The 27,245-nt window shown below is 34.2% G+C and overlaps 1 protein-coding gene across 1 annotated transcript in view; it reads right to left on the reverse strand.

Moving 5' to 3' along the window:
* Nucleotides 1-8,528: 8,528 nt before the first annotated feature.
* LOC138308529 (ankyrin repeat domain-containing protein 6-like) overlaps nucleotides 8,529-27,245 on the reverse strand; it is a 76,342-nt gene continuing 57,625 nt past the window's right edge. Inside the window, exons 3-10 of the mRNA XM_069249546.1 lie at nucleotides 23,996-24,091; nucleotides 22,958-23,056; nucleotides 21,771-21,869; nucleotides 18,967-19,095; nucleotides 14,242-14,340; nucleotides 12,783-12,881; nucleotides 11,307-11,420; nucleotides 8,529-11,001 (exon numbers count right to left, since the gene is read on the reverse strand). Of these exons, the coding sequence (XP_069105647.1) occupies nucleotides 10,675-11,001; nucleotides 11,307-11,420; nucleotides 12,783-12,881; nucleotides 14,242-14,340; nucleotides 18,967-19,095; nucleotides 21,771-21,869; nucleotides 22,958-23,056; nucleotides 23,996-24,091 (1,062 nt within the window). The 3' untranslated portion in view covers nucleotides 8,529-10,674. The remainder of the gene's footprint in view (nucleotides 11,002-11,306; nucleotides 11,421-12,782; nucleotides 12,882-14,241; nucleotides 14,341-18,966; nucleotides 19,096-21,770; nucleotides 21,870-22,957; nucleotides 23,057-23,995; nucleotides 24,092-27,245) is intronic.

Here is a 27,245-nt window from a genome sequence, read left to right on the forward strand (position 1 = left end):
AAATGTTGTTCTCTGCTTCTGTGTTATGGTATCTTTTTTGTTTTACATGTATGTTTTTATTTAAGCATTGATGTCACTATTTTTTAATTTTATCGGAGTATGAAAAACAATTTTTTGCAAACTGTGTGAATCCGCGTAGCGGATTCTCACAAAAGTTTGCAAACAATTTTTTTTTCATACCCCGATAAAATTTAAAAAAATAGTGACATCAATACTTATAATTAATTTTATACTCTATTTCATAAAATGAAGTATGTTTAAATGTAACATTATAGCGGTTTTTCAAGGGATTATTTTTTCCGAATCAATACGCAACGTCAATGTCGCAATTGTGACGTCAAGATAACGTTGGGGTTTCGCGCCATTCTCGGATTTTTTTTTCATAGTGGTATGCAAAAAAAATATTGGCCAATCAGAAAGCCAGATTTGGTATGAAAACAAAGAAAAAATAATTATATATTTTTAAATTACACCTCACAGAATGAGTAAAATTCATAACACAAATGCATCTGATATAACAAAAAAATTCCTCCTCCTGGTCTGATGTTTCCGTCCAGTTAACCATCACCATGCTAATCTGGAGTACTAGTGACTTTTTGACTGTAAATGCGAACTGTTTCTCGCTAATAAAAAGATTCATACTTTACATACTTTTCAATGGCATTTCACCCAATCTTCTCTATGTTTTCTTTATCCATTACTGTAATGAGGTGTGCAGTTCGGTAGTTTCCTAAATCATTCTAGTCTTTTCACGAAAATAGCTTTCCACTAAAGACGGAACTATACTCTCTTTTAGAGAATGATTGACAATATTGATAGTGCTTAATTATTAGATTATGGCAAATAATATTTAGCTCCTTTAAAAACAGCAGGATGCATATAGCGTTAGAACTGTGCGATGCACCGTCATTCAGCGTTGAAAGAAATTATCCGACACTTTCCGAGCTATGCACACGATATCATACATTTCGTTGGTAGTACATGTATTGGGTGTCTCCTCGGGCGTGAGAACTAAACATCTAAGCCGAGATCTGCTGTTTACTCAATTCCATCCTTAAATTTAAGTCGAAGGTTCCTGTTTTAACTTTTCGTTTCGAATCTCCAGAGTTGTAACGATGTTTTGGCATTTCCTGCCTTTCCAATCTCCAGTTTACGCCAGGCTTTTCTCAGCATTTCCTTTATAAATTTGATTTCTTAGTTTTTTTCTGATATTTTCGGCGTAATTTCTTGATTCCATGTATTACTGTCAAGTTCTATATAAAGTTGATCTTATTCTTCACATCCCTATAATAGTGGAAAGTAATCTTTACCCATCAACTCAAGATTGTTTAATTCCTTTCATAAATGGAAAGTCATTATCACCACTTCCCTGGCAGATTCCTGTGTATACTACATATTATATGACGATCTTTTGTAAACATCCGTGTCCCAATGAATCTCCTCTAGTTCTTTTCTCATTTTATCACATTTTCTATGTAATTTACGCGGTACAGAAGTTTTCTCGATGGCTATCGTAGAATATGTACTGAAACTTTAAAACAAAGTTATCATTATGTTCAACCATCTAGTCTCCATTCCTCATAACGAGGTCTAGAATACATTGCTTGCGTTATGGTGGCTGATTACGGCCATCTCGTGTTGTTGTGTTGTCGCCTTGTCGTGTTGTCGCCTTGCCGAGTTGTCGCGGTCTCAAACTGCGACAACCCGAGAATTAACAGTTAAAATGTCGACTTGTCGCGTTTTCGAACCGCGACAAGTCGACAACACGACAAGACGACAAGTCGATAACACGACAAGTCGACATTTCAAACACGCTAATTAGCGCGTACAGAATATCGTGTTGTCGCGGTAAAATGTCGACTTGTCGTGTTGTCGAGTTGTCGTGTTGTCGACTTGTCGTGTTTTCGACTTGTCGCCTTCCTGTTACTCATGCGCAAATCATATGAAATAGCCACTATCTTTGAATATAGAAAACTGAAGTCAGTGCTTGTACCATAGACCATATTGTTGGCATATTTCTGCCATCGAGTTGCCGACTTACGACTTAATGATGTCGACATAATTAAGGCATTAAGTCGACATCATATCGGAAGATGTCGACATAAACAGAAGAATATGTCGACTTACCACATGAACCTGGCCATCCTTTCATAGGGCACTGTGTATATGCAGCAAGGCGCCATACAGCAGAGTTCGACGTTGATTTTGTTAATTCAGAAAAGTTTTTATATATTTGATTACAAAATTAAAAATTGTGATCCTGCATATCCCGGCCATGCAGCTGTAGCCTGCGTGTACGTACACATTGTAGCTGTTAGTCCGAGCTGAGGAAGCTAGAGTGCAAAAGGACTCTGCTTTGTACAACGAATTTCCATCCTCTTGGCCATAATCATTTATTAATATATATAACCGTGGGTTGAAAATTCGTTTAAAAGCTGTGTGTGTGCTTTGTGGATTAGCATTCGTACTAGAAGTCCATGTGGTACATACCGTACTATACTATATTACAATTATTTTTCAAGATTTCATTTTTTTGAATCACGAAAAATACCAGTTACGTAATTTAAAAGCCAAAAAGGTCACAGTACAGATACGCAATACCCATTTGGAAACCAGCTTTACTTGTTAGCTTGCCCTGTCCATATATATACATAAATATTTACATCCCTCGATACACGTATATAAAGGCACAACGAATTTTTGTTACGGTCTTAATGGCCAGATTCAACCTTTGGGCTAAAAATCCTCCCGCGGGACGTGGTTTTAGCTCCAAACTCGGGATATATCTGCATCTATTTTTTGTAGTAAAAACGTAGTAAAAAATGTCACGTGCTTATACCTCATTCATGCCATTGGCCGGAATATACAATTGTATTATGGGTAACTAGTGATCACGTGATTGTGTGTTTACTTCCAAATATGGTGATAGTTTGCTTGCCATTTCTTCGGAGAAATTGATTTATTTGAAAATATTTAGACTCCAAAATGTTATTAATATTGCATGCATATCATTTTGACTTGCACATATGTATTATTTTACTATAAATAATGATCTGAAATGAGTTATAAAACTGTCATTTTCACGTTTTGTAAATAAATGATATAATGCGAATTGACCAATTCAATAGGTCTAACCGTCTAATCTAGGATCAGCGAAGAGCGGCTACTCCCGGCTAAATTCGTAGAATTATAAATTTATATTTATATATATTGTTACCTGCTTTAGGTTTCAGAACATATACATGTACATATAACACAGAGAAAATAAGATCTTCTTCAAAAGGCCTAATTATGTATAAATACCAGGTCAGAGAAATCACTCTATTTGGAAGTAAACACACACTCATGTGACCACTAGTTACCCACTAATACAATTCCATATTTATTTCGGCCAATGGCATGAATGAGGTATAATCACGTGACTTGTTTTACTACGTTTGACTACAAAGAACGCGTGTTTTGTGCCATTATTGGGAAAATCCCCCGCGGATCGTGGTTTCATTTCCACCATTTGAAACAGAAGGCTTAGAGTAGACTTTGATTGTGAAACATTGATAAATTGAAGATTATATGTTGTGCCATGGCAGATGTCAAAGTTCATGTATATATACTCGACAATTACTTGAAACATCATCTAATAAATTTGTGTTGAAATTATAATTGATGCTGACCAGGAAATGTACATACCAGTCTAAATTTTGGTTGAATAATGCATGGAAAGTGAATTATTCAAACACTCTGGATATCGAATTTTTAATCATTAATTTCTTTTGAACTCGGGACTTTTTGGGTGTGTAATTAGGGGAAAGTTGATAACTTTTTATAATATATGTACCCTAATTTTCTTTTGTGATTTACGGACCCTGAAAGATACGGATTATGCGGCTTTAACTTTTCCACTTTGTGGAAAATCCTTCAAATCGGATTTATCTCCCTTGATTAAAATGACAAACCATGTACCTTTGCTATGTTATAAAGTTTTTTTTATTTTTTTTTAATTCAATAATGAATGCAGATCAAATATATTAATCAAATATGTGTATTAATTTAATTTGAAACATGTTTGTTTTGCTGAAAATTTCCCAAAAAAATAATATCAATACAAAATATTCATGATTGTAATTTGATTGTTGTTGTTTTTGTACTTGCTGTAAAATGAGAAAAACCGTGTTGTGGAGAAGATGTTTGTTAAAATTTGAATTTTTTACAAACGGATGAGAGTTGAGAATGTCTAACAGTCACCTGAATTCCGATATGCACAGTTATGAATAATGTCTTGCTTTTAAACAAACAAATAAATATGTCTCCTATATAAACTATGGTAAAGACCCTATCCCCTGGGGAAAATTCCGAGACCCCAGGGCCATGAAATTCACAATATTGGTAGAGGGCCTTGAGACCTGCCATGTAAGCACATAAGCCCGTGTTTCTTAGTATATGTGTACATATGTATTAGATTCCCAAAAAGCTAAGTGGGCTATGCGGAAGCTTATAACTATTTGTTTGGAAATAATATGGAAAATAAACTATGATATGATAGTATTGCTAACAATTTCAAATGGTGGAAATGAAACCACGATCTGCGGAGGATTTTCCCCATAATTGTACAAAACACGCGTTCTTTGTAGTAAAACGTAGTAAAACAGGTCACGTGATTATACCTCATTCATGCCATTGGCCGAAATAAATATGGAATTGTATTAGTGGGTAACTAGTGATCACATGAGTGTGTGTTTACTTCCAAATAGAGTGATTTCTCTGACCTGGTATTTATACATACTTTGGCCTTATTTTCTCTGTGTTATATGTATATGTTCTGAGCCCTAAAGCAGGTAATAATATATATAAATATAAATTTAGAATTCTACGAATTTAGCCGGGAGTAGCCGATCTTCGCTGATTTTAGATTAGACGGTTAGACCTATTGAATTGGTCAATTCGTATTATATCATTTATTTACAAAACGTGAAAATGGCAGTTTTACAACTCATTTCAGTTCATTATTTATAGTAAAACAGTGCATATGTGCAAGTCAAGTGATAAGCATGCAATATTAATAATATTTTGGAGTCTAAATATTTTCAAATAAATCAATTTCTCCGAAGAAATGGCAAGCAAACTATCACCATATTTGGAAGTAAACACAAAATCACGTGATCACTAGTTACCCATAATACAATTGTATATTCCGGCCAATGGCATGAATGAGGTATAAGCTCGTGACTTTTTTTTACTACGTTTGACTACAAAGAACGCATGTTTTTACTACGAAAAATAGATGCAGATGTATCGCGAGTTGGGAGTTTAAAACCGCGTCCCTGGAGGATTTTTAGCCCAAAGTTTGAATCTGACCATTAAGACCGTAACAAAAATTCGTTGTGCCTTTATATAAGTGTATCGAGGCAGAGATTTACATTTAAATCTGTAGGCCAAGCTAACAAGTAAAGCTGGTTTCCCAACGTGTATTGTGTACCTGTACTGTGACCTTTATGGCTTTTAAATTACGTAACTGTTTTTTTTTCGGGATTCACAAGAAAATACAACATAAAAAAATCTTTTTTTATTTCATTTTTTTATTTTTATTTTCATTCATTCTTTTAATATAGTAATAGTACGGTATGTACTACATGGACTTGGTACGAATGCCAATCAACAAAACACACACACAGCTTTGAAACGAATTTTCAACCCACGGTTATATATATTAATAATTCGTTGTACACTTCCTTAGCTCGGGCTAACAGCTACGTACACGCAGGCTACAGTTTCATGGCCGGGATGTGCAGGATCACATTTTTTTTTTTTTAAATCAAATGAATAAAAACTTGAATTAACAAAATCAACGTCTATCTACACAGTGCTCTATGAAAGGGTGGCCTTTGATTTCCACTTTCAAGACCAGATGTCGACATCTTTTAATTTAGATGTCGACATCAATAACTGACAAGTCGGTGTCACACCCGAGCATAAACACATTAATCGCCGAGTTACCGACTGTCTACATAAATATCTTGGATTCATTATGTGGGCATGTACATGTGGTAAGTCGACATATTCTTCTGTTTATGTCGACATATTCCGATATGATTTCGACTTAATGCCTTAACGATGTCGACATTATTAAGTCCTAAGTCGGCAAATCGATGGCAGAAATATGCCACCATAAAATTGCAATATTTTCTAATTTTCGGATTAATGGGCCTTCGAACTATTAGGCCTTAGCGGTTCAAGTGACCTTAAAATTAACAGATGACGATTACTGCGTACTAATCAGACGGCGTGACCAGACCATTATTACACGATTATCATATAATAAACAAATTATTGAAATTCATAGTTCAGAGAAAAATACTTTGACAACTCTCGGTAAAGAAATTGCTATCAAATTTCTTCATCTAGGTACAAACACATGCACACAATTATTTTCATTAGCAATCCAATATGGCGAGTGTTATCCATTGTTTGCGCATGTGTACAGGAAGGCGACAAGTCGACAACTCGACAACACGACAAGTCGACAGCACGACAAGGCGACAACACGACAAGTCGACAACTCGACAACACGACAAGTCTACATTTTACCGCGACAACACGAGATTCTGTACGCGCTAATTAGCGTGTTTGAAATGTCGACTTGTCGTGTTGTCGACTTGCCGTCTTGTCGTGTTGTCGACTTGTCGCGGTTCGAAAACGCGACTAGTCGACATTTTAACTGTTAAATCTCGGGTTGTCGCAGTTTGAGACCGCGACAACTCGACAAGGCGACAACACGACAAGGCGACAACACAACAACACGAGATGGCCGTAATCAGCCACCATATTGCGTCCCATCCGTATTCCTGTATAGTTTCTGCTATGTTCATCCTCGATATTCCAGAGGTTATTATCACTGTCGTTTTTATCCACCCTGGGACATGTCACAGAAAACTTGAAGGTTCTGTATGCGAAGCCAGATGATACGGTTTGAATAACGCTACCCTGTGGATGACTGTATGGCTTTCAATTTTGGCATCGCTCTAAAGGAAAATTGTGTAGTTCTCCGCGCTATTGATGAGACTACCAAACAACTTAATATTTAAGCATTGATGTCACTATTCTTTAACTTCATCGAAGTATGAAAGAAATTTTGTTTTCTTAGCAGATTCTCACTAAAGTTTGAAACCAACATTTATTTTATAACCCGATGAATCACTAAAATAGTGACATCAATGTTGATCATTATTTTTCCGACTACTGGATAAAATAACATACGTTTAAACGTAGTATACCATTGATTTTCCAAAAGATTATTTTTCCAATCCAATACTCAATGTGAACGTCTCTATTGTGACGTCATGATAACGTCGGGTTTTTGCGCCATTTTTCTTCATTATAGTGTAATTAATTTTTATTAGTTTTCATACTAAATCTGACTTTCTAATGGGCAGATTGTTTTTCTTCATATGAAGAAAAAATCAAAGAATCTCGCAAAAAGCCGCCGTTATCACGACGTCACAATAGAGACGTCGACGTTGCGTATTGATTTAGAAAAAAATAATCCATTGAAAAGTCAATAGAATGGTACGTTTAAACGTATTTAATATTATAAAGCAGTCTCAAAAATTAAATATGAGCACTGATATGACTATTTTTTAACTTCATTGGGTTATGAAATAAATTTTGTTTACAAACTTTTGTTAGAATCCGCTACGCGGATTCGCAGTGTGCATAAAAAAATCTTTCATACCCCGATGAAGTTAAAAAATAGTGACATCAATGTTTAAATTACGAAAAAGAATCAGCCAATCAGAAAGTTGGATTTAGTATGAAAACAAATAAAATTAATTATTATTAATACAGTACGTTTCCTTTTATTATAATTATTTTTTATCTAATATTATTGTTTGTGTAAATGATTTATGTTATAAAATATATACTATTTCACTGTTTATCATTGCTATACATATTCTATATATCCTTGAACATATGCGAGACGAGTCTCTAACTCAATATGTAATAATCAAGTAATATTCTGGGGGTGGATATAACGTTACGATATTGATAGTAACCCTAGGGATATCGAAGATGTAGTGTAAAAACATTCCCCTAGACATTCGATTAAGTTCTTGGTTTCTTGAATATGCACTGTTTGCCATTTGATTTGTGGTATACTAAAATTGTACATTAAAAATTATTGTTGTGCATTGTTGCCTAGGTGAGAAGCTTAATATATAGTTCCTCATCATTTTCTCTGGGTGTGCTTGGAGCTTCTTATATCCGCTTAATAATGAAGAGATATCATTTCCCGCTCAGTTTGGCTTTATTCCATGTTGAATGATGTGTTCATATACCTTTCTAACACCATTATTCAATTTGTTTGAATTACATTACAGAACCAAACGATTTAAAGCCAATCAATCGAAACAGTTCCTGATACTGGATTCATGAGTCTGTGCCAACCATTATGATTGATGTGAGCCTGTGCCAACCATTATGATTGATATACATATAATGTTTCTTATACAGTATATAAAGGTAAAACACCTGAAGATGTTATATGACTTTTTTATTTGCAGACTTGAGATTTCACCAGGATATCTTCAGCGGAAAACAATGTCATATTAATAAATACATGGTATACGTACAGGCAGGGGACTTCAAGAATCGGTATGAAATCATATACACTGTGAAAATGTCTTCTGGTAAAGTCAGGTAAATTTTACAAGAAGAGAATGTTTTCAGATTAATTAATTTTGGAAAGAACTTTAACTTTCAGTTGAATTTCTGATCGAGCTCTTTTCGGATGAAGCTGAGCAAGACATTTTCCTGTGTATTGTTTCTTTGGCATAACATAGAAAGGAATCATTACATGCCTTATATCATTTTACCTGTAAAATACCTAAAAGTGTATAAAACAAAGTATTTGTATGTACTTTTTAAAGAAACATTTCATTCATAATTTGATATTAGTGTCCCCAGACTGAACTTCAAAAAGGTAAGGCTTAGCAGTGATGGGTTTTTGAAATCCTTATAATGTAAACAAAGTCATATTTATTTGTAACTAAAATGTCTATGAATCTAAGATTTTTATCAAAATATTAAGCTTATTGAACTGGTGTTTCTTTATAATAAAACTTCTCCAGTTGTGACCGTTTAGATGGATTTTTAGTTGTAATGGCTATTGTGACATCAATCAAAAATATATGAGGTGAGAATAACTCCATCTCTCCTCGCTCTAATCAATCACATCTATCAGAAGCTACAGTTGTAGCAGAAAAGATATCACCTTCTGACTGACTTTTCCGCGACATCAGTAGCTAATCAATCAGTTACTTCATCAAGACAAAGGATATTCATATTCAAAATAAATAAAATTATATATATATTTCAATGAAATTGCTTATTTATTTTTTCAGTTGATGCCGAAAGTATTCAGGTATTGCCTTTATATTCCTTTTATTATTAAGATAGGATATACTTCATGTGTTTTTCAAAGCTTTTTGTGTCGAAGGGAAGAATAATCAATTATGGTAAATATTCTCTACAGCAACAAAGTCATTTCAGTGTATATATTACATCTACATTATATTACTAGAATACTACAACAAAGCAGCTATATCTTGGGTTATTGATAAGGATGAAAGTTAAAGCCAGGCAAACGTTTCATTAACAGATTCCTACCAGTTGTACAGGAACGAATTGACTGAACACACAATTCCAACCAAACCGAACCAATACAAATTATTCATTTCCTGAAGCATTTTTCTCGGATCCAAGAAAACCGGGATTTTTCATCTGATCATAAAAATGTATGAATTTCTTTTCAATGTGAGCAGAAACTATTTGCAATTGGTAGTTCTTTTACCATGTATATCTGTTCTATTGCTAATATAGAAAATACTTTTTATATTATTCAAAGCATATCTTTCATATGAGTATCTCTCCAACTTAGAAAAACCCAAACGTGGTTTTTTTAAATGGTGCCTACTAAATCAGTGCAACTGGTAAGAATCTGAGAAAAGAAACTCACGGAGAATGTTCAAGATTCAGTACCGATTAGACAATACAACTATGTGGACAGTAAAATGGATGGAAATCACCACCAACATATCAACATTTTTATTTACCATTGTCACCACTCCCTTGTATAATCACAGTGGAGTATTTCGCAGTACTTGTATACATTGTCACTACATGTAAACACCTTATCGGGATAACAGCTGCAATTTTTCACATGATTTCAGCCAGCGATTACACCTATATTCAAAAACCAAATAGTAATCACAAAGCTGTGTCCAATATTCAGAAGTCATATAAAAGTAAAAAGCTCTTATTAATAATATAATAAAAACACCTTGATTCAAATTCTAGTTTGTCATATAACCATATTTTTGTGTTGAAGTTCCTCACTTCTTTCCATGTTGAAAAGGTGAAATGTCTTACAAGCTGTAAACCACGGTATTATCATGAGATACTAATTTTAGCATAATCCGTGGGAGAGTTCAAACGCGAGTTTACATATCACATGAATAATTATATTAAATTGAACATGAATACACGAATGTAAGTAATAGTCCTTGATCGTAAATTGATGTATCTGCGAATATGTTCAAAATTCAAGAATCAAAATATTGTATACATGTAAATAAAGTGATTCACAGTATTTCAAGGGATTATGACAAGGTAAAGTTATTATCATTTGTCTTCTACTTTGATGTCTAATTTCTTTGTCTTTTCTAAAAGAGTACTGTCAGTCTCTGTGTCAGCGATATTTGTAGGATTATTGCACAAGTTGTCTCCCTTGTTAGTGGAAGTCTTTTCACTGTCATCATTCTCTATTGCACTATTCTCATCATTGTTACTTGTTTCATCGTTTGTGATTTCTGATGAGACGTCACTCTGTTCCTCTGAAATGTCATCTTTTTCCATGACAGTCTTAGTTTTGGGAGATTCTTTATTCAATTTTGGCAAATTTCTTTCATTTTTCTTCGGATTTCTTGACAGCTCTGTCACATTGGTTTCCTACAAATTAGAAAATGGGATATAAACTAAAATCATGCTTGTAATTATTTAATTCATTCAGTATGTACAAGGAATCATGTCTTCAACTGATTGTGTATTTGGATACTACAGAGGGTATGTATTGACTGTGATGTAATGTGTGCACAATGTTATGTTTCTTTCAGAAAAATTAAGTCCTCGTTATAAAATAACAATACAATAACAAAAGGGCAGATAACTATGTAATATACAATGAAGGAATAGTGATATTCAAGTATAATAAAATTTTATGAAAGAAAAAAAAAAGAAGAAATGTTAAGGAGTACCTTTGGGTTGTCTTTTCCTTCAAGACTGGCAAGTTCATTAAACATGTTGACAGCGTTCATTAACACATCTTTGATATCCTGTCTGGAGCTACGGTCTGAAGCCAGCTCTCCTCGCTGTAACAAAGTACATCAGACTGCTCGTCATACTGATAATTCATAAAACATTTGGTTCTAGTCTAACCATAGAGAGCATTAGAAGTGAGTGAAGAGCTTCTGCTATACTGATATCAAACACTAACAAATAACAGTGACTTTCAATCACAAATCAATACCTCAAATATATGTAGGATTTGTGTTAGTCGCACATCTTATAATTCTTTTTCAAAATTGGTCAAATATTGACATATATTTACACTTGCTAGACTTGGTCACTATACGCTAATACTAGCCGATTTTGTTTACCATAACTGCATGGTAACATTGAACTTTGAACTTGCGTAAGGAAATGTTCTGTGCAACGTAAAAGGACTACTTTTTTTTAAAAAGAAACACATGGCTTTGTTTACATTTTGACGCAACATTACGTGTATATTGTTGTTTTTCATAGAATTTTGGAAAAATGTAAACAATATATACATGTTTTATATTTATATATGATTCAAACAATTTTTAAATTAACAATGGTATAAAGAAACGGAAAAATATTCCGACCGGGGCGACGTGCTTTCACACAAGTGAATTTGGATCTAAGCGAAGATTATATAATCATATGGCTCCCAAGGATGTAATGTCGTCAAGTCAGACGACATCTCAAACACATTGAGCTACTTGAAAATCGGTGTTTTGACAACTTCGGCAAACTAAAGTGTGTAAGCGTGCGTCAGCTTCGCCTCGCTGCACAATAAACCGAGTTCACACATGTGGCCGTGTACAAATTCTTTATGTTATTACGCTATATATTAACTTTTAGCAAAATTGAATATATATTTAAAGTTCTGATCTGATTAAATAAAATTATCTCTGAAATTTACTTTGTTTGTCATGTTTATTTTACACTAAAATATTGAACTTTTTTGTCGTCGCGGATGAATAATTCTACCTTACATGAAGCGTCATAATTCGCTGTTCAATTGAGTAAGCTCCTCCCACTTTTGACCGACTTTTATTGAATAATTACGTCACTTTCAAATGACAAATTTTTTTTTTGCATTAAATATAAATAAAAAGTCGTGTGAGTGTAAATATAGGGATTGAATTTCGTTTTTATGTTTAACCATGCTTGTATGGAGCAATTCCTCTAAGAATATATTCAATATGGGGCGCTAACGCGCCCCATAGAATATATTCTTAGAGGAATTGCTCCATACAAGCATGGTTAACATAAAAACGAAATCCAATCCCTATATAATGTTGTTAATTTAAGGAATGTTAGTGAAACTGGGCCCAGGCAGTTGTTCTCATCTCCAAAAAGAGCTGTAGAAACATCCAGATCCTATATTCGGTTCAGACTTTTACAGAGCCATGCTTTATACGTACCACTGCCCGAATGGTCGGGTCCACTCCCTCCTCCAACAGAACGTACACCATTTCTTCATTGTCTCTGTCAACAGCCCAGTGTAGTGCCGTCCAGCCATTCTGAAAAGGGGAGACAACTCTAAGAAAACAGGGTTATGGAGAATTTAACCATTTTTGGTAGATTAATTTCAAAGGATCTAGCTGATGAGAATCGTCTCTAACAAATTATCTAGCTGATGAGAATCATCTCTAACAAATGATCTAGCTGATTAGTATCGTCTCTAACAAATGATCTAGCTGATGAGTATCGTCTCTAACAAATGATCTAGCTGATGAGTATCGTCTCTAACAAATGATCTAGCTGATGAGTATCGTCTCTAACAAATGATCTAGCTGTTGAGTATCGTCTCTAACAAATGATCTAGCTGATGAGTATCGTCTCTAACAAATGATCTAGCTGATGAGTATCGTCTCTAACAAATGATCTAGCTGATGAGTATCGTCTCTAACAAATGATCTAGCTGATGAGTATCATCTCTAACAAATGATCTAGCTGATGAGTATCGTCTCTAACAAATGATCTAGCTGATGAGTATCGTCTCTAACAAATGATCTAGCTGTTGAGTATCGTCTCTAACAAATGATCTAGCTGATGAGAATCGTCTCTAACAAATGATCTAGCTGATGAGAATCGTCTCTAACAAATGATCTAGCTGTTGAGTATCGTCTCTAACAAATGATCTAGCTGATGAGTATAATATCTAACAAATGATCTAGCTGTTGAGTATCGTCTCTAACAAATGATCTAGCTGATGAGTATAATATCTAACAAATGATCTAGCTGTTGAGTATCGTCTCTAACAAATGATCTAGCTGATGAGTATAATATCTAACAAATGATCTAGCTGTTGAGTATCGTCTCTAACAAATGATCTAGCTGATGAGCATCGTCTCTAACAAATGATCTAGCTGATGAGTATAATATCTAACAAATGATCTAGATGACGAGAATCGTCTCTAACGAATGATCTAGCTGATGAGAATTGTCTTTAACAAATGATCACGCTGATGAGTATCGTCTCTAACAAATGATCACGCTGATGAGTATCATCTCAAACAAATGATCTAGCTGATGAGTATCGTCTCTAACAAATGATCTAGATGACGAGAGTTATATACTGCCCTACAAAAATTCTGTTACATATGTTAATTAAATGTCATAAAAGGTTAATTTATGTCTTAAGAAAACTGACGAAAATGCAATTAATGAGTTCGGGAAGGTAAATGAGTTACCGGTAATAAATAATATTTACATAATTCCATTCTTTATGTATATTTGAAAAAAGTGCATGGTTACCAAAACTTTTAAAGATACCAAGTGTGTATTTAAAAATTATATACTCCTTACAGTTACTAAAATTCTGATTATTTCATTTAATACACAGAAAAGAACAGTGAATGAGATCAATAGTATACTTACAGTTCCATAGGCATTAATATCACAGTTATTACTTGTAAAGGCTAAAGCCACTTCAGGATGGTTGTGGTATGCAGCAAACATGAGGCCAGTGAAATCTGCCTGTAATTAATAATCAACTAATTTACATAAGGCCAGTGAAATCTGCCTGTAATTAATAATCAACTAATTTACATAAGGCCAGTGAAATCTGCCTGTAATTAATAATCAACTAATTTACATAAGGCCAGTGAAATCTGCCTGTAATTAATGATCAACTAATTTACATAAGGTCAGTGAAATCTGCCTATTATTAATGATCAACTAATTTACATACAGCCAGTGAAATCTGCCTGTAATTAATGATCAACTAATTTACCTAAGGTCAGTGAAATCTGCCTGTAATTAATGATCAACTAATTTACCTAAGGTCAATGAAATCTGCCTGTAATTAATGATCAACTAATTTACATAAGGCCAGTGAAATCTGCCTGTAATTAATGATCAACTTATTTACATAACGCCAGTGAAATCTGCCAGTAATTAATGATCAATTAGTTTACATAAGGCCAGTGAAATCTGCCTATTATTAATGATAAACAAGTTTACATAAGGCCAAAGAACTCTGCCTGTAATTAATGATACAACTAATTTCCAGAAGGCCAGTGAAATCTGCCAGTAATTAATGATCAATTAGTTTACATAAGGCCAGTGAAATCTTCCTGTAATTAATGATCAACTAATTTACATAAGGTAAGTGAAATCTGCCTATTATTATTGATCAACTAATTTACATAAGGCCAGTGAAATCTGCCAGTAATTAATGATCAATTAGTTTACATAAGGCCAGTGAAATCTGCTTATAATTAATGATCAATTAGTTTACATAAGGCCAGTGAAATCTGCTTATAATTAATGATACAACTAATGTACAGAAGGCCAGTGAAATCTGCCTATTATTAATGATTAGCTTATTTACAAAAGGCCAGTGAAATCTGCTTGTAATTAATGATACAACTAATTTACATAAGGCCAGTTAAATCTGCCTATTATCAATGATTAGCTAATTTACATAAGGCCAGTGAAATCTGTCTGTTATTAATGATCAACTAATTTACCTAAGGCCAGTGAAATCTGTCCATTATTAATGATCAACTAATTACATACGGCCAATGAACTCTGCCTGTAATTAATAATACAACTTTTTTACATAAGGTCAGTGAAATCTGCCTATTATTAATGATCAACTAATTTACATCAGGCCAGCGATATCTGCCTGGAATAAATGATCAACTAGTATGCATAAGGCCAGTGAAATCTGCCTGTAATTAATGATCAACTTATTTACATAAGGCCAGTGAAATCTGCCTGTAATTAATGATCAACTAATTTACATAAGGCCAGTGAAATCTGCCTGTAATTAATGATCAACTAATTTACATAAGGTCAGTGAAATCTGCCTGTTATTAATGATCAACTAATTTACATACGGCCAGTGAAATCTGCCTGTTATTAATTATACAACTAATTTACATAAGGCCAGTGAAATCTGTCTGTTATTAATGATCAACTTATTTACATAAGGTCAGTGAAATCTGCCTGTAATTAATGATTAACTAATTTACATAAGGTCAGTGAAATCTGCCTGTAATTTATGATTAACTAATTTACATAAGGCCAGTGAAATCTGCCTGTAATTAATGATACAACTAATTTACATAAGGTCAGTGAAATCTGCCTGTAATTAATGATACAACTAATTTACATAAGGCCAGTGAAATCTGCCTGTAATTAATGATCAACTTATTTACATAAGGTCAGTGAAATCTGCCTGTAATTAATGATTAACTAATTTACATAAGGCCAGTGAAATCTGCCTGTAATCAATGATATAACTAATTTACATAAGGCCAGTGAAATCTGCCTGTAATTAATGATACAACTAATTTACATAAGGCCAGTGAAATCTGCCTGTAATTAATGATCAACTAATTTACATAAGGCCAGTGAAATCTGCCTGTAATTAATGATCAACTAATTTACATAAGGTCAGTGAAATCTGCCTATTATTAATGATCAACTAATTTACATACAGCCAGTGAAATCTGCCTGTAATTAATGATCAACTAATTTACATACGGCCAGTGAAATCTGCCTGTAATTAATGATCAATTAGTTTACATAAGGCCAGTGAAATCTGCCAGTAATTAATGATCATTTAGTTTACATAAGGTCAGTGAAATCTGCCTGTAGTTAATGATCAACTAATTTACATACAGCCAGTGAAATCTGCCTGTAATTAATGATCAACTAATTTACCTAAGGTCAGTGAAATCTGCCTGTAATTAATGATCAACTAATTTACCTAAGGTCAATGAAATCTGCCTGGAATTAATGATCAACTAATTTACATAAGGTCAGTGAAATCTGCCTGTAATTAATGATCAACTTATTTACATACGGCCAGTGAAATCTGCCAGTAATTAATGATCAATTAGTTTACATAAGGCCAGTGAAATCTGCCTGTAATTAATGATCAATTAGTTTACATAAGGTCAGTGAAATCTGCCTGTAATTAATGATCAACTTATTTACATACGGCCAGTGAAATCTGCCAGTAATTAATGATACAACTAATTTACAGAAGGCCAGTGAAATCTGCCTATTATTAATGATACAACTAATTTACATAAGGTCAGTGAAATCTGCTTGTAATTAATGATACAACTAATGTACAGAAGGCCAGTTAAATCTGCCTATTATCAATGATTAGCTAATTTACATAAGGCCAGTGAAAACTTATTTACGTAAGGCCAGTGAAATCTGTCTGTTATTAATGATCAACCAATTTACATAAGGCCAGTGAAATCTGTCTGTTATTAATGATCAACTAATTACATACGGCCAACTAGTGTACATAAGGCCAGTGAAATCTGCCTGTAATTAATGATACAACTAATTTACATAAGGCCAGTGAAATCTGCCTGTAATTAATGATACAACTAATTTACATAAGGCCAGTTAAATCTGCCTATTATCAATGATTAGCTAAAAAGCCAGTGAAATCTGTCTGTTATTAATGATCAACTAATTTACATAAGGCCAGTGAAATCTGTCTGTTATTAATGATCAACTGATTACATACGGCCAATGAACTCTGCCTGTAATTAATTATACAACTTATTTACATAAGGTCAGTGAAATCTGTCAGTAATTAATGATCAATTAGTTTACATAAGGCCAGTGAAATCTGCCTGTAACTAATGATCAACTAATTTACATCAGGCCAGCGATATCTGCCTGTAATTAATGATCAACTAGTGTACATAAGGCCAGTGAAATCTGCCTGTAATTAATGATCAACTAATTTACATAAGGCCAGTGAAATCTGCCAGTAATTAATGATCAACTAATTTACATAAGGCCAGTGAAATCTGTCTGTAATTAATGATCAACTAATTTACATAAGGTCAGTGAAATCTGCCTGTTATTAATGATCAACTAATTTACATAAGGCCAGTGAAATCTGCCTGTAATTAATGATCAACTAATTTACATAAGGCCAGTGAAATCTGCCTGTAATTAATGATCAACTAATTTACATAAGGCCAGTGAAATCTGCCAGTAATTAATGATCAACTAATTTACATAAGGCCAGTGAAATCTGCCTGTAATTAATGATTAACTAAATAAATTTACATACGGCCAGTGAAATCTGCCTGTTATTAATGATCAACTAATTTACATAAGGTCAGTGAAATCTGCCAGTAATTAATGATACAACTTATTTACATAAGGCCAGTGAAATCTGCCTGTAAATAATTATCAACTTATTTACATAAGGTCAGTGAAATCTGCCTGTAATTTATGATTAACTAATTTACATAAGGCCAGTGAAATCTGCCTGTAATTAATGATCAACTAATTTACATAAGGCCAGTGAAATCTGCCTGTAATTAATGATACAACTAATTTACATAAGGCCAGTGAAATCTGCCTGTAATTAATGATCAACTAATTTACATAAGGCCAGTGAAATCTGCCTGTAATTAATGATCAACTTATTTACATAAGGTCAGTGAAATCTGCCTGTAATTAATGATCAACTAATTTACATAAGGCCAGTGAAATCTGCCTGTAATTAATGATCAACTAATTTACATAAGGCCAGTGAAATCTGCCTGTAATTAATGATCAACTAATTTACATAAGGCCAGTGAAATCTGCCTGTAATTAATGATCAACTTATTTACATAAGGTCAGTTAAATCTGCCTATTATCAATGATTAGCTAATTTACATAAGGCCAGTGAAATCTGCCTGTAATTAATGATACAACTAATTTACATAAGGCCAGTGAAATCTGCCTGTAATTAATGATAAAACTAATTTACATAAGGCCAGTGAAATCTGCCTGTAATTATGATAAAACTTATTTACATAAGGTCAGTGAAATCTGCCTGTAATTCATGATTAACTAATTTACATAAGGTCATTCTGAGATGACACTTAAGAGGGTGTTGCTAAATATTGTAATGGAGGGTATGGTAGAACATGACAGTGGAGCAGAATTACAAGTCTAGTTTTAATTAGATTGTCTTATGCATTGCACTTACTTCTTCTAAATAGATTGTCAAAAATTAAATATCAATGGCATGTATCATAACTAAATCTCACCATTTAAACATTTTTGTTTCTCTCTATCACAACAAGATAAAAGGATACATTTAGTTTCTGTAAGATTACAAACCTCCCCTAAATCACTACTTTTGGCGTTGACATCTGACCCGGCATCTATCAGAATGTTAGCGATCTCCCCGAGTCTTTCTTCATGATAGTCTTGTGACCGGGCAGTTTCATGCAATGCTGTTCGCTCATCCTTCAAAAACAACGAAAAGATTACAGATTACATTCCTGAAATATCAAGAATTTTCCAATACCTTTGAAATAAGTTCAGTCCACACAACCTATTCTAAATACTGTGCAAAATTTGCCAAAAAGCAAGTTAGGCTAAACTAAAATTAAATTGATGAAGGTATAAATTAATTCAATATGGGAATCGAAAGAAAAAACATTTCAGTCAAAATAATTTTGTTAAACAAGAGGCTCATGGGCCTAAATGGTCACCTGAGTTTGGATACAGAATAAAAAAGACATATAAACACTATATATTGGCCCATCAGGCCCTTGAAGTCGGTCAGTAATTTTATAAATTTGACTTTTTAATCTATGATGAGTATTTGGTTCCATCAAATCTGTGAATTCAGAAGAAAGATTTTTGAAATGTTACCCATTTTAACCCCTTTTGGCCCCACCCCTCTGGCCCCTGGGGGTCGGCCAGGACCAATATGGATATGACGTTAAAATGCTACGTTAAAATGCTATCTTATGCTAATAATTGTAACCCAGATTGACTAAGGTAGCAGTGTACAGTAAGACCGAATGGCCATGGGATTTTTATTAGGCAGAAAGCCCCTGTTTTATTATATGCATAAAAAAATAAAAAATGTATATGTCCTAAATTTGATGAATTCAATCTAGAGAATTACATGCAGGCTTCACATTTGCATAAAGAAATTCCCCAAAATGGGTTCGAGATTAATGGTTTAGAGGGTATCCGAATGTGCGTCTAAGATGGAAAAACTCAATACTGTAGCAGCAGAAATTGATAGCTGGGGTACGAGGTAAGATTGCTCAAAAGTTTAATGATATACCTATGTCGAAATAGGCTCAGTTCCGCTATCACGGCAGTGATGCTTGGTTTTAAACTGTGTTCAAGAAAAAAAATTCTCCTAGAGGAGGTGTAATTTTGGGTTGAAAATCCCAATTTTTTGCATTTTTTCAAAAAAACCAAATTTGGTTACCATGGTTTTTACAGGCTCACAAAACCACAAAAAGCGGACCTGTTCAAAAATGAACTCTGCATAGCTATTGCAAATGTTGTGTAGATTAAAAATATATATACTTTTATATAGATGTTATTTAAGGTTAAAAAGCTGTGTGTACATAATTAAAGCCTGCACTTTATTTTGCTGAATTTTTCAAATCTACTGTACACTGCCACATAATTTCCTATGAAAACTAAGCAAATATATATAATGTTCATAAATTGTGTTTTTCCTATATAAACTATAATAAATTTGACCCCCCCCCCCTCCAAGGGAATATCGAGATCCCAGGCTCATGAAACTCACAATATTTGTAAAGGACCTGAGTTTTTGATTCTACCAGTTCCAGAATCTAAGAAGAAGATATTTTAAGTTTTAGCCTATTTGGCCTATTTTGGCCCTGCCCCTCAGGCCCCTGGGGGTTAGTCATGGAAAATTTGTAAATAGGATTCAATGGTCACCTCAAAGGGATAATTCTGACAACATTTGACCAATTTCCTATTATAAATTACCAAATAATGCTCAAAAATGTGTTTTTCCTATATTAAACAATAGTAAACTTAGCCCCCTCCCCAGGGGGTAACCTGAGACCCCAGGGTCATATAATTCACAATTTTTTGTAGAGTGCATTGAGACCTTTCTATCTATGAAGAGTATTTGATTCTACCAGATCTGTGAGTGAAGAAGAAGAATTATGAAATTTTAGCCAATTTTACCCCTTTTGGCCCTTCCCATAGCCCTCTGGGGGTGGGAAAAGGAGGCCATATAATTCCCAATTTTGATTGGCTTTATGCCTTAGAAGGTTTTTGCAAAATTTCATTGAAATTGCTTGAGTGGTTTTGGAGAAGAAGTCGAAAATGTAAATTGTTTACGGACACACGAAGGATGACGCACGACGACTGACAAAAGGCAATTAGAATAGGTCTCTTGAAACTTTGTCTCAGGTGACCTAAAAATCTAATCTTTGAATACTGTACAAACTTAAGAAATAATGAAAAATAGAAATGTTTGATACATTATGGCCTTTAATTCAATCTGATTGAAATACAGATCCTTATAACCACTCTGTTCAATAGAGGATCTGACATCCCATAAGGGGTCGTGTTCGGATGACCTTTATACCACGTGTAATTCAGATCAAATGCATTTTCTGCACGTTGCTCTGTCAATTGACAACGCCATTTCGCCCCAACATGCAAATACGATTAGCTTTATTGTGCTTTTTGGGCGAGATTACTACGTACACGGCTATTTCGTCCCCTGAAATTCACTATCAAAATTTTGCCAACAGCAATTTGATTGGCCATTTACAAAGGTCACCTGGACATGACCCCTAATGGGATTTTCTCAGATCCTCTTATCTAACGTAGTGATAATAAGGATCTGTATTTTAATCAGATTGGCCTTTAATTTGGGTATTCATAATTTAAAAATGTTAAATTAATGTACATATGTATCCAATGTACTGCCCATTTGAGATTTCAGTTTGACAATCATCGTACTAAATCTCGGAAAAAGAATGAAATTATATAAGCAAAATCGATAAAATTGGGAAATCCCTACAAGTCATTGATATCTCCATGGATTGTAACCATTTTTTGCAATGGGGATAATGAAACTGTCTGGCCATTGATTTGACCACTTTTCATTTCTAAGGCACACTCACCTTATTTTTTGTATTGACCTCAGCGCCACGTTTCACCAGTATCTGAACAGCCTCTAAATGTCCCCAGTAGGCTGCACAGTGGAGGGGTGTCCAGCCGTTCTGTGAGATAATAGAGAACATCAGTTATAAATATCTGTGATAAGGCTAGAGTTACACAGCCAGTAAATGTGTGACGTTTTGATGACTAGTACAATTTGTACACTGTAACCTTCATCAGATAAATGACCTGGCTCCAATTTCACGAAACAAAAACGCAGACTTAAGTCAAAACCTATTTCTCCTATCATGGAAATTATGTGAAATATTTTGACTGACCGTATTTTCCCTATTAAGACTGCATCCTCTAATAAGGGTGCCCCCATGTTTTTACTTAAAAAAAACAACTAACTCCTTACAATTTTTCTGGCAAATTGTAACAATTTGTCTTTGCAGGTGCTAATAAAATACTGTTTCACACCAGTTTGATGATTATACATCTCTATCATCTTGTATAAGAACTAAATTAGACATTAGACAACTTAGGACATTTTTGCAGAGTGTTTACGCATAGAAACAGTGAGATCATCATGTTCAAAACAAAACGTGTCACTTGAATGTCACACACACGTGTGATGAAGGCTAACTGGCAACAACATTTTAGCGATGTCTATACAGGTTTTATGAATATTTACTGTATATCTATGAGAAAGGTTCCTAATAAAACAACAGGAATGCTATAATTTCTAAGCGTTTTAATGTGTGCTCTTGTCTGTATTTCCCATCTACACATAACGAAAGTAGCGATCGAAAGCACTGCCTGCCATTTTGTGTACACATGGTAAACAAACAGGCTAACATAAAATGCCAGAATTCCGTCAAACAGACACATTTAACCAATGTTTTAAAAAATACTTCTGATGCAAACATTTCTTCATGATTATGTAATTTCAATACTTATTTGACTTAAAAACGTAAGTTGGTTATATTACAGTGGTTTCAGAAAAATGGAACTAAAAGCATGATGGATATAGACTATCTCAGAAAAAAAAAACATCTAAAAACCGTCTCGAATAACGTCGAGAAGCTATAAAATTCAGTGAACCAGTGGAAAATAGTTAAGTCCAGATGATAGGGAATAATGTCAAACCTCAATGCTCAGTAATTGAGAGTGAACTACCAAAGTCCCTCTCACCATCATTATATCATACCTTATCCTGTGTGTTGATCTCGGAACCAGCATCAATCAATGTTTTCATGATATCAGCATGTCCCTTCATTGCAGCATGGTGGATGGGTAGGTTTCCTCTCTGAAAAAATGGTTAGAAAACACTAAATATTACACTGAAGTTACTACCAAGAGTATACAGGTATTCATAATTCATTTTTGATTGTAACAAGCATTTTCATTGACTTAAAAATTTACGTTACCAGCCCATAAAGGCTGTTTGTAATGATAGGCTTAGATCGTTGCGTAATGATTTCATTGACAAAAGAATACCAAAATGTTTTGAAAATTAATTTGGAATATTAAAGATACATGTATTGCCAGCAGTAAATTGAATTACAAGGATTAATTTGAATTGAATTTTTATGTTATGGAGATATAACAAAAAGATCTGGGTGTACTCTCATCACAAACCTCTTCACGATTTATTTAGATTACAATAAAATTATGTTATATCTCTATAATTAATTTTTCTTTGTTTTCATACCAAATCTGGCTTTCTGATTGGCCAATATTTTTTTTGCATACCACTATGAAAAAAAAAATCCGAGAATGGCGCGAAACCCCGACGTTTTCGTGACGTCACAATAGAGACATTGACGTTGCGTATTGATTCGGAAAAAATAATCCCTTGAAAAACCACTATAACGTTACATTTAAACATACTTCATTTCATCAAATAGAGAATAAAATTAATTATAAGTATTGATGTCACTATTTTTTAATTTTATCGGGTTATGAAAAAAAAATTGTTTGCAAACTTTTGTGAGAATCCGATAAAATTAAAAAATAGTGACATCAATGCTTAAATATAACATAAAACTAAATCAAATTCTGAATAAGTTTACACTTATGACATGAATCAAATTGTTTTATTTTTGCTATAAATAACACTACAATACTGAATTCAGACCCCACTTCTTTTTAATTACATAAGATGACCTTATCAAGAAAGACTTCATTTATGGTCCACCTAGCGAAAACCCTGAGGACAAAAACAGTTATCCTGATATATACTTACATTGTCTTTAACATTCACATTACAGTTTGCCTCTAGCAGCATCTGTACAATGGTCGGTTTGCCCTGAGATGCCACGTGGATAGGACAGCAATCATGCTGAAAGAGATCCAAATTTGCATATCACATAGTCATCTGCCCTTACAAGTATAAATATCCATAAACAGTAGTAATTCTAACAGTGCTGACAGAATATTGTCAAATTTTCAAGATGATCTGCCTCTTTGTCAAGACACAAAAAGAACAAATAGAATTACATATCAAGGATGCCGCAGACAGTCACGAATTTCTCTGAAAAGCATAACATTATATTCATAAGCATGTGACATAACAATTGATACCTCACTGTGCGAAAGTAACGATAGACCGAGGCTACAGGAAACCCTGTTGGTCTATGCAAAACGCTTGTAGTGTAGACCTGATGTCTAAGCAATTCCATTGCTCATGTATCATTTGTATGCCTATAAATTTTTGTTAATAACTTAACGAGACCTTTGATCACAAATAACCCAAATAATGCAGTTATTATAATCAGTAAATAAACATATGAGTAAAATAACATTGAACAAGAGATCACAGAGGGATCTTGGCACCCACCAAAGAATGATCTACGTCTGACAAAGGAAAGAGGGATCTTTTCTCTGCTTTTCAAACTTTTACTATATATTACTACAAACGAAATTTGAGAATGATCATTTGAGTACTTTCTGAGATATATAACAGTAACAAACTTCAATTATCAAATAACAAGATGGCTACCTGTCGGCCATCTTTTGACCGATCTGCAATATGCACAACTAAGGTCCTAGGGGAACTTGCATATAAAATTTCATAACAGATCATTTCAGTACTTTTCTTAGAAAAAAATGGTAATAATTTTAAATTAAGCTTCAACTATCAAAATCCAAGATGGCGGCCTGTCGGCCATCTAGTTCACCTTTCGGGCCGAAAATGCGATATGCACAACTAGACCCCTAGGGGAACCTGTACATGCAATTTGACACAGATCCCTTCAGTCCCTTCAGTACTTTCTGAGAAATAGTGGTAACAAAATTCAATTGTCAAAACAAAGATGGCGTCCTGTCAGCCATCTTGTCCACCAATCGGTACCAAAATACAATACGCATAACCAGGGACCTAGGGGACCATGCACATGAAATTTGAGACAGATCCCTTCAGTACTTTTTGAGAAATAGCGCTAACAAACTTCAATTGTCAAAATCCAAGATGGCTGCCTGTCGGCCATCTTGTTGATCGATCAGTCCCAAAATGCAATTTGCACAACAAGTACCTAGGGGAACCTACAGGTGAAATTTGAGAAGAATCCCTTCAGCACTTTCTGAGAAATAGCGGTAACAAACTACAATGTAATTGTCAAAATCCAAGATGGTGGGCTAATATCAGAGTTTGTAATTATTTTGACCAAGCATTACATGATGGAAAAATTGTGGTCTATGGAAATTATTCTGGGTCTATGCAATTTGAAATATTCATAGACCTATTGTCTATTGCACTTCATGGATTACTTTCGCAGACTGATACCTAACCACAAGGGTAGATAACTCTTGTTACAAATTTATACAGAAGGTGATATCTCATTTATTATAATAGCAGTATTCCATAATTAATTATTATAGAATATTAAAGAGTCATGTAAGAGAGCTCATGATTTGATATAAACATAATCACTGCTTTTGCCAGGGTTCAAACTCCGATTTTAATTACTAGTCTGATTGACACTCAACCGATCGAGCTAAAGAGAAGTTCTCTCTAGCCGAGCAGTATTCACCAGGTTACAGTCAGACTGAAAGATAATGATAACAGATTTATTTGATATTTAATCTTCAACTGAATACATTGAGTCTTATGCTCTAACTAAAATGTCAGAACACATGAAACATCCTCACTACTGTCAGAATAAATTTTAGTGATTTTTTCTATACACTACTATGGACACTACACTAAGATGGTGTTGTGCTCCCTATATTGTGTCCGCTGAGGAGTTATCGCCCTTCACCGGATGTGAAGATGAAAGAGAACGCGCTGAATTCAGAAGGAGGACAGCGTTAGTTGGAGAGTGACAGGAACGCGCGTCGGAGACAACGGCTCGAGGAGCGGTGTAACCATGAACTGTATGTATGATACGTGTCTTCGAAATGAACTGAAGGAGGTTGCCTAGTTAACGTCATGAACGTGTGTATCAACTGTGATGTCGGTGCAATACGTGTGGAACTTTCGTGACGGCTGTGTGCACACCGTGTGGAAATTGGGTCACAGCGCGGGCGGCAATAGACTGTTGGTATAATTATAGTGTTATTGTGTAAACTCGACACCCCCTATTGTTTCGTTATTATGTCTAATTAAATGTTAAATGTATCTCAACGTCTCTGTCGTCATTTCATAGTCCAGCTAACAAATATCGTCCAATATACCTAACGAAAGATCCCAAAATAAATTAGTCTAGGGATAAGGTGAGCGGAATCGTCTTTAGACGTCGTCTGTTTCGTCTCCGCCCCATTCTAGGTATTTATCTAGATCATTTTTCTCCTGACAACTTGGGGGCTCGTCCGGGATATTTTTCATGGGTAAATTGTTGGACTATGAAAGTGACTACAGGTGTTGTACGTTTATATACCTATGCATTAGAATATGTAGTGTGATATATTTGTGTAGGTGTAGATAGTCGGCGTATCATGTCACCTCTCTACCGGAAGTTAGACATGAACCCTCAGTAGTAGCTGTAGACTAGCTGATAGCATTAGAGAATCATAACAGACAGTCAAAATAGGTCGGATTGTATAATATTTATTATGCTATTATTCTGAGGGTCAGGATAGGTTGGGCATATTATTATCAATTGTTATTTTGCACTAGAGTGTAGGTTGGTTGCTATTGTAAGCTATCATACTGGACAGGGTACATGTACACATGTCTATTTATAGAAATACTGTGGATTTACTGTTATTCTAGACAGGGTAGAATAGGTCGGGTAATATACACAGATATTTTAGACATAATAGGATTAGTGCACAAAAGTGTTTGTGTTTATTAGAGTTCAAAATTCCAGAATTTGTGAAATTTGGATATTTTTGAGTAGAATCATCATAACCGTGATTATTTGTGGTTTATTGTCCATACTTATATGGTGTAAGCGACTGGAAATATACCATGGATTACGAAAAGTGGTTAAGTATTGGGGAGAGGCTTGGTTATAAAGAAGCTGAATTACAGCAGTTTGTGGCAGCCAAGGAAA

Source organism: Argopecten irradians, chromosome 15 (assembly GCF_041381155.1).
Source record: "Argopecten irradians isolate NY chromosome 15, Ai_NY, whole genome shotgun sequence".
NCBI lineage: Eukaryota > Metazoa > Mollusca > Bivalvia > Pectinida > Pectinidae > Argopecten > Argopecten irradians.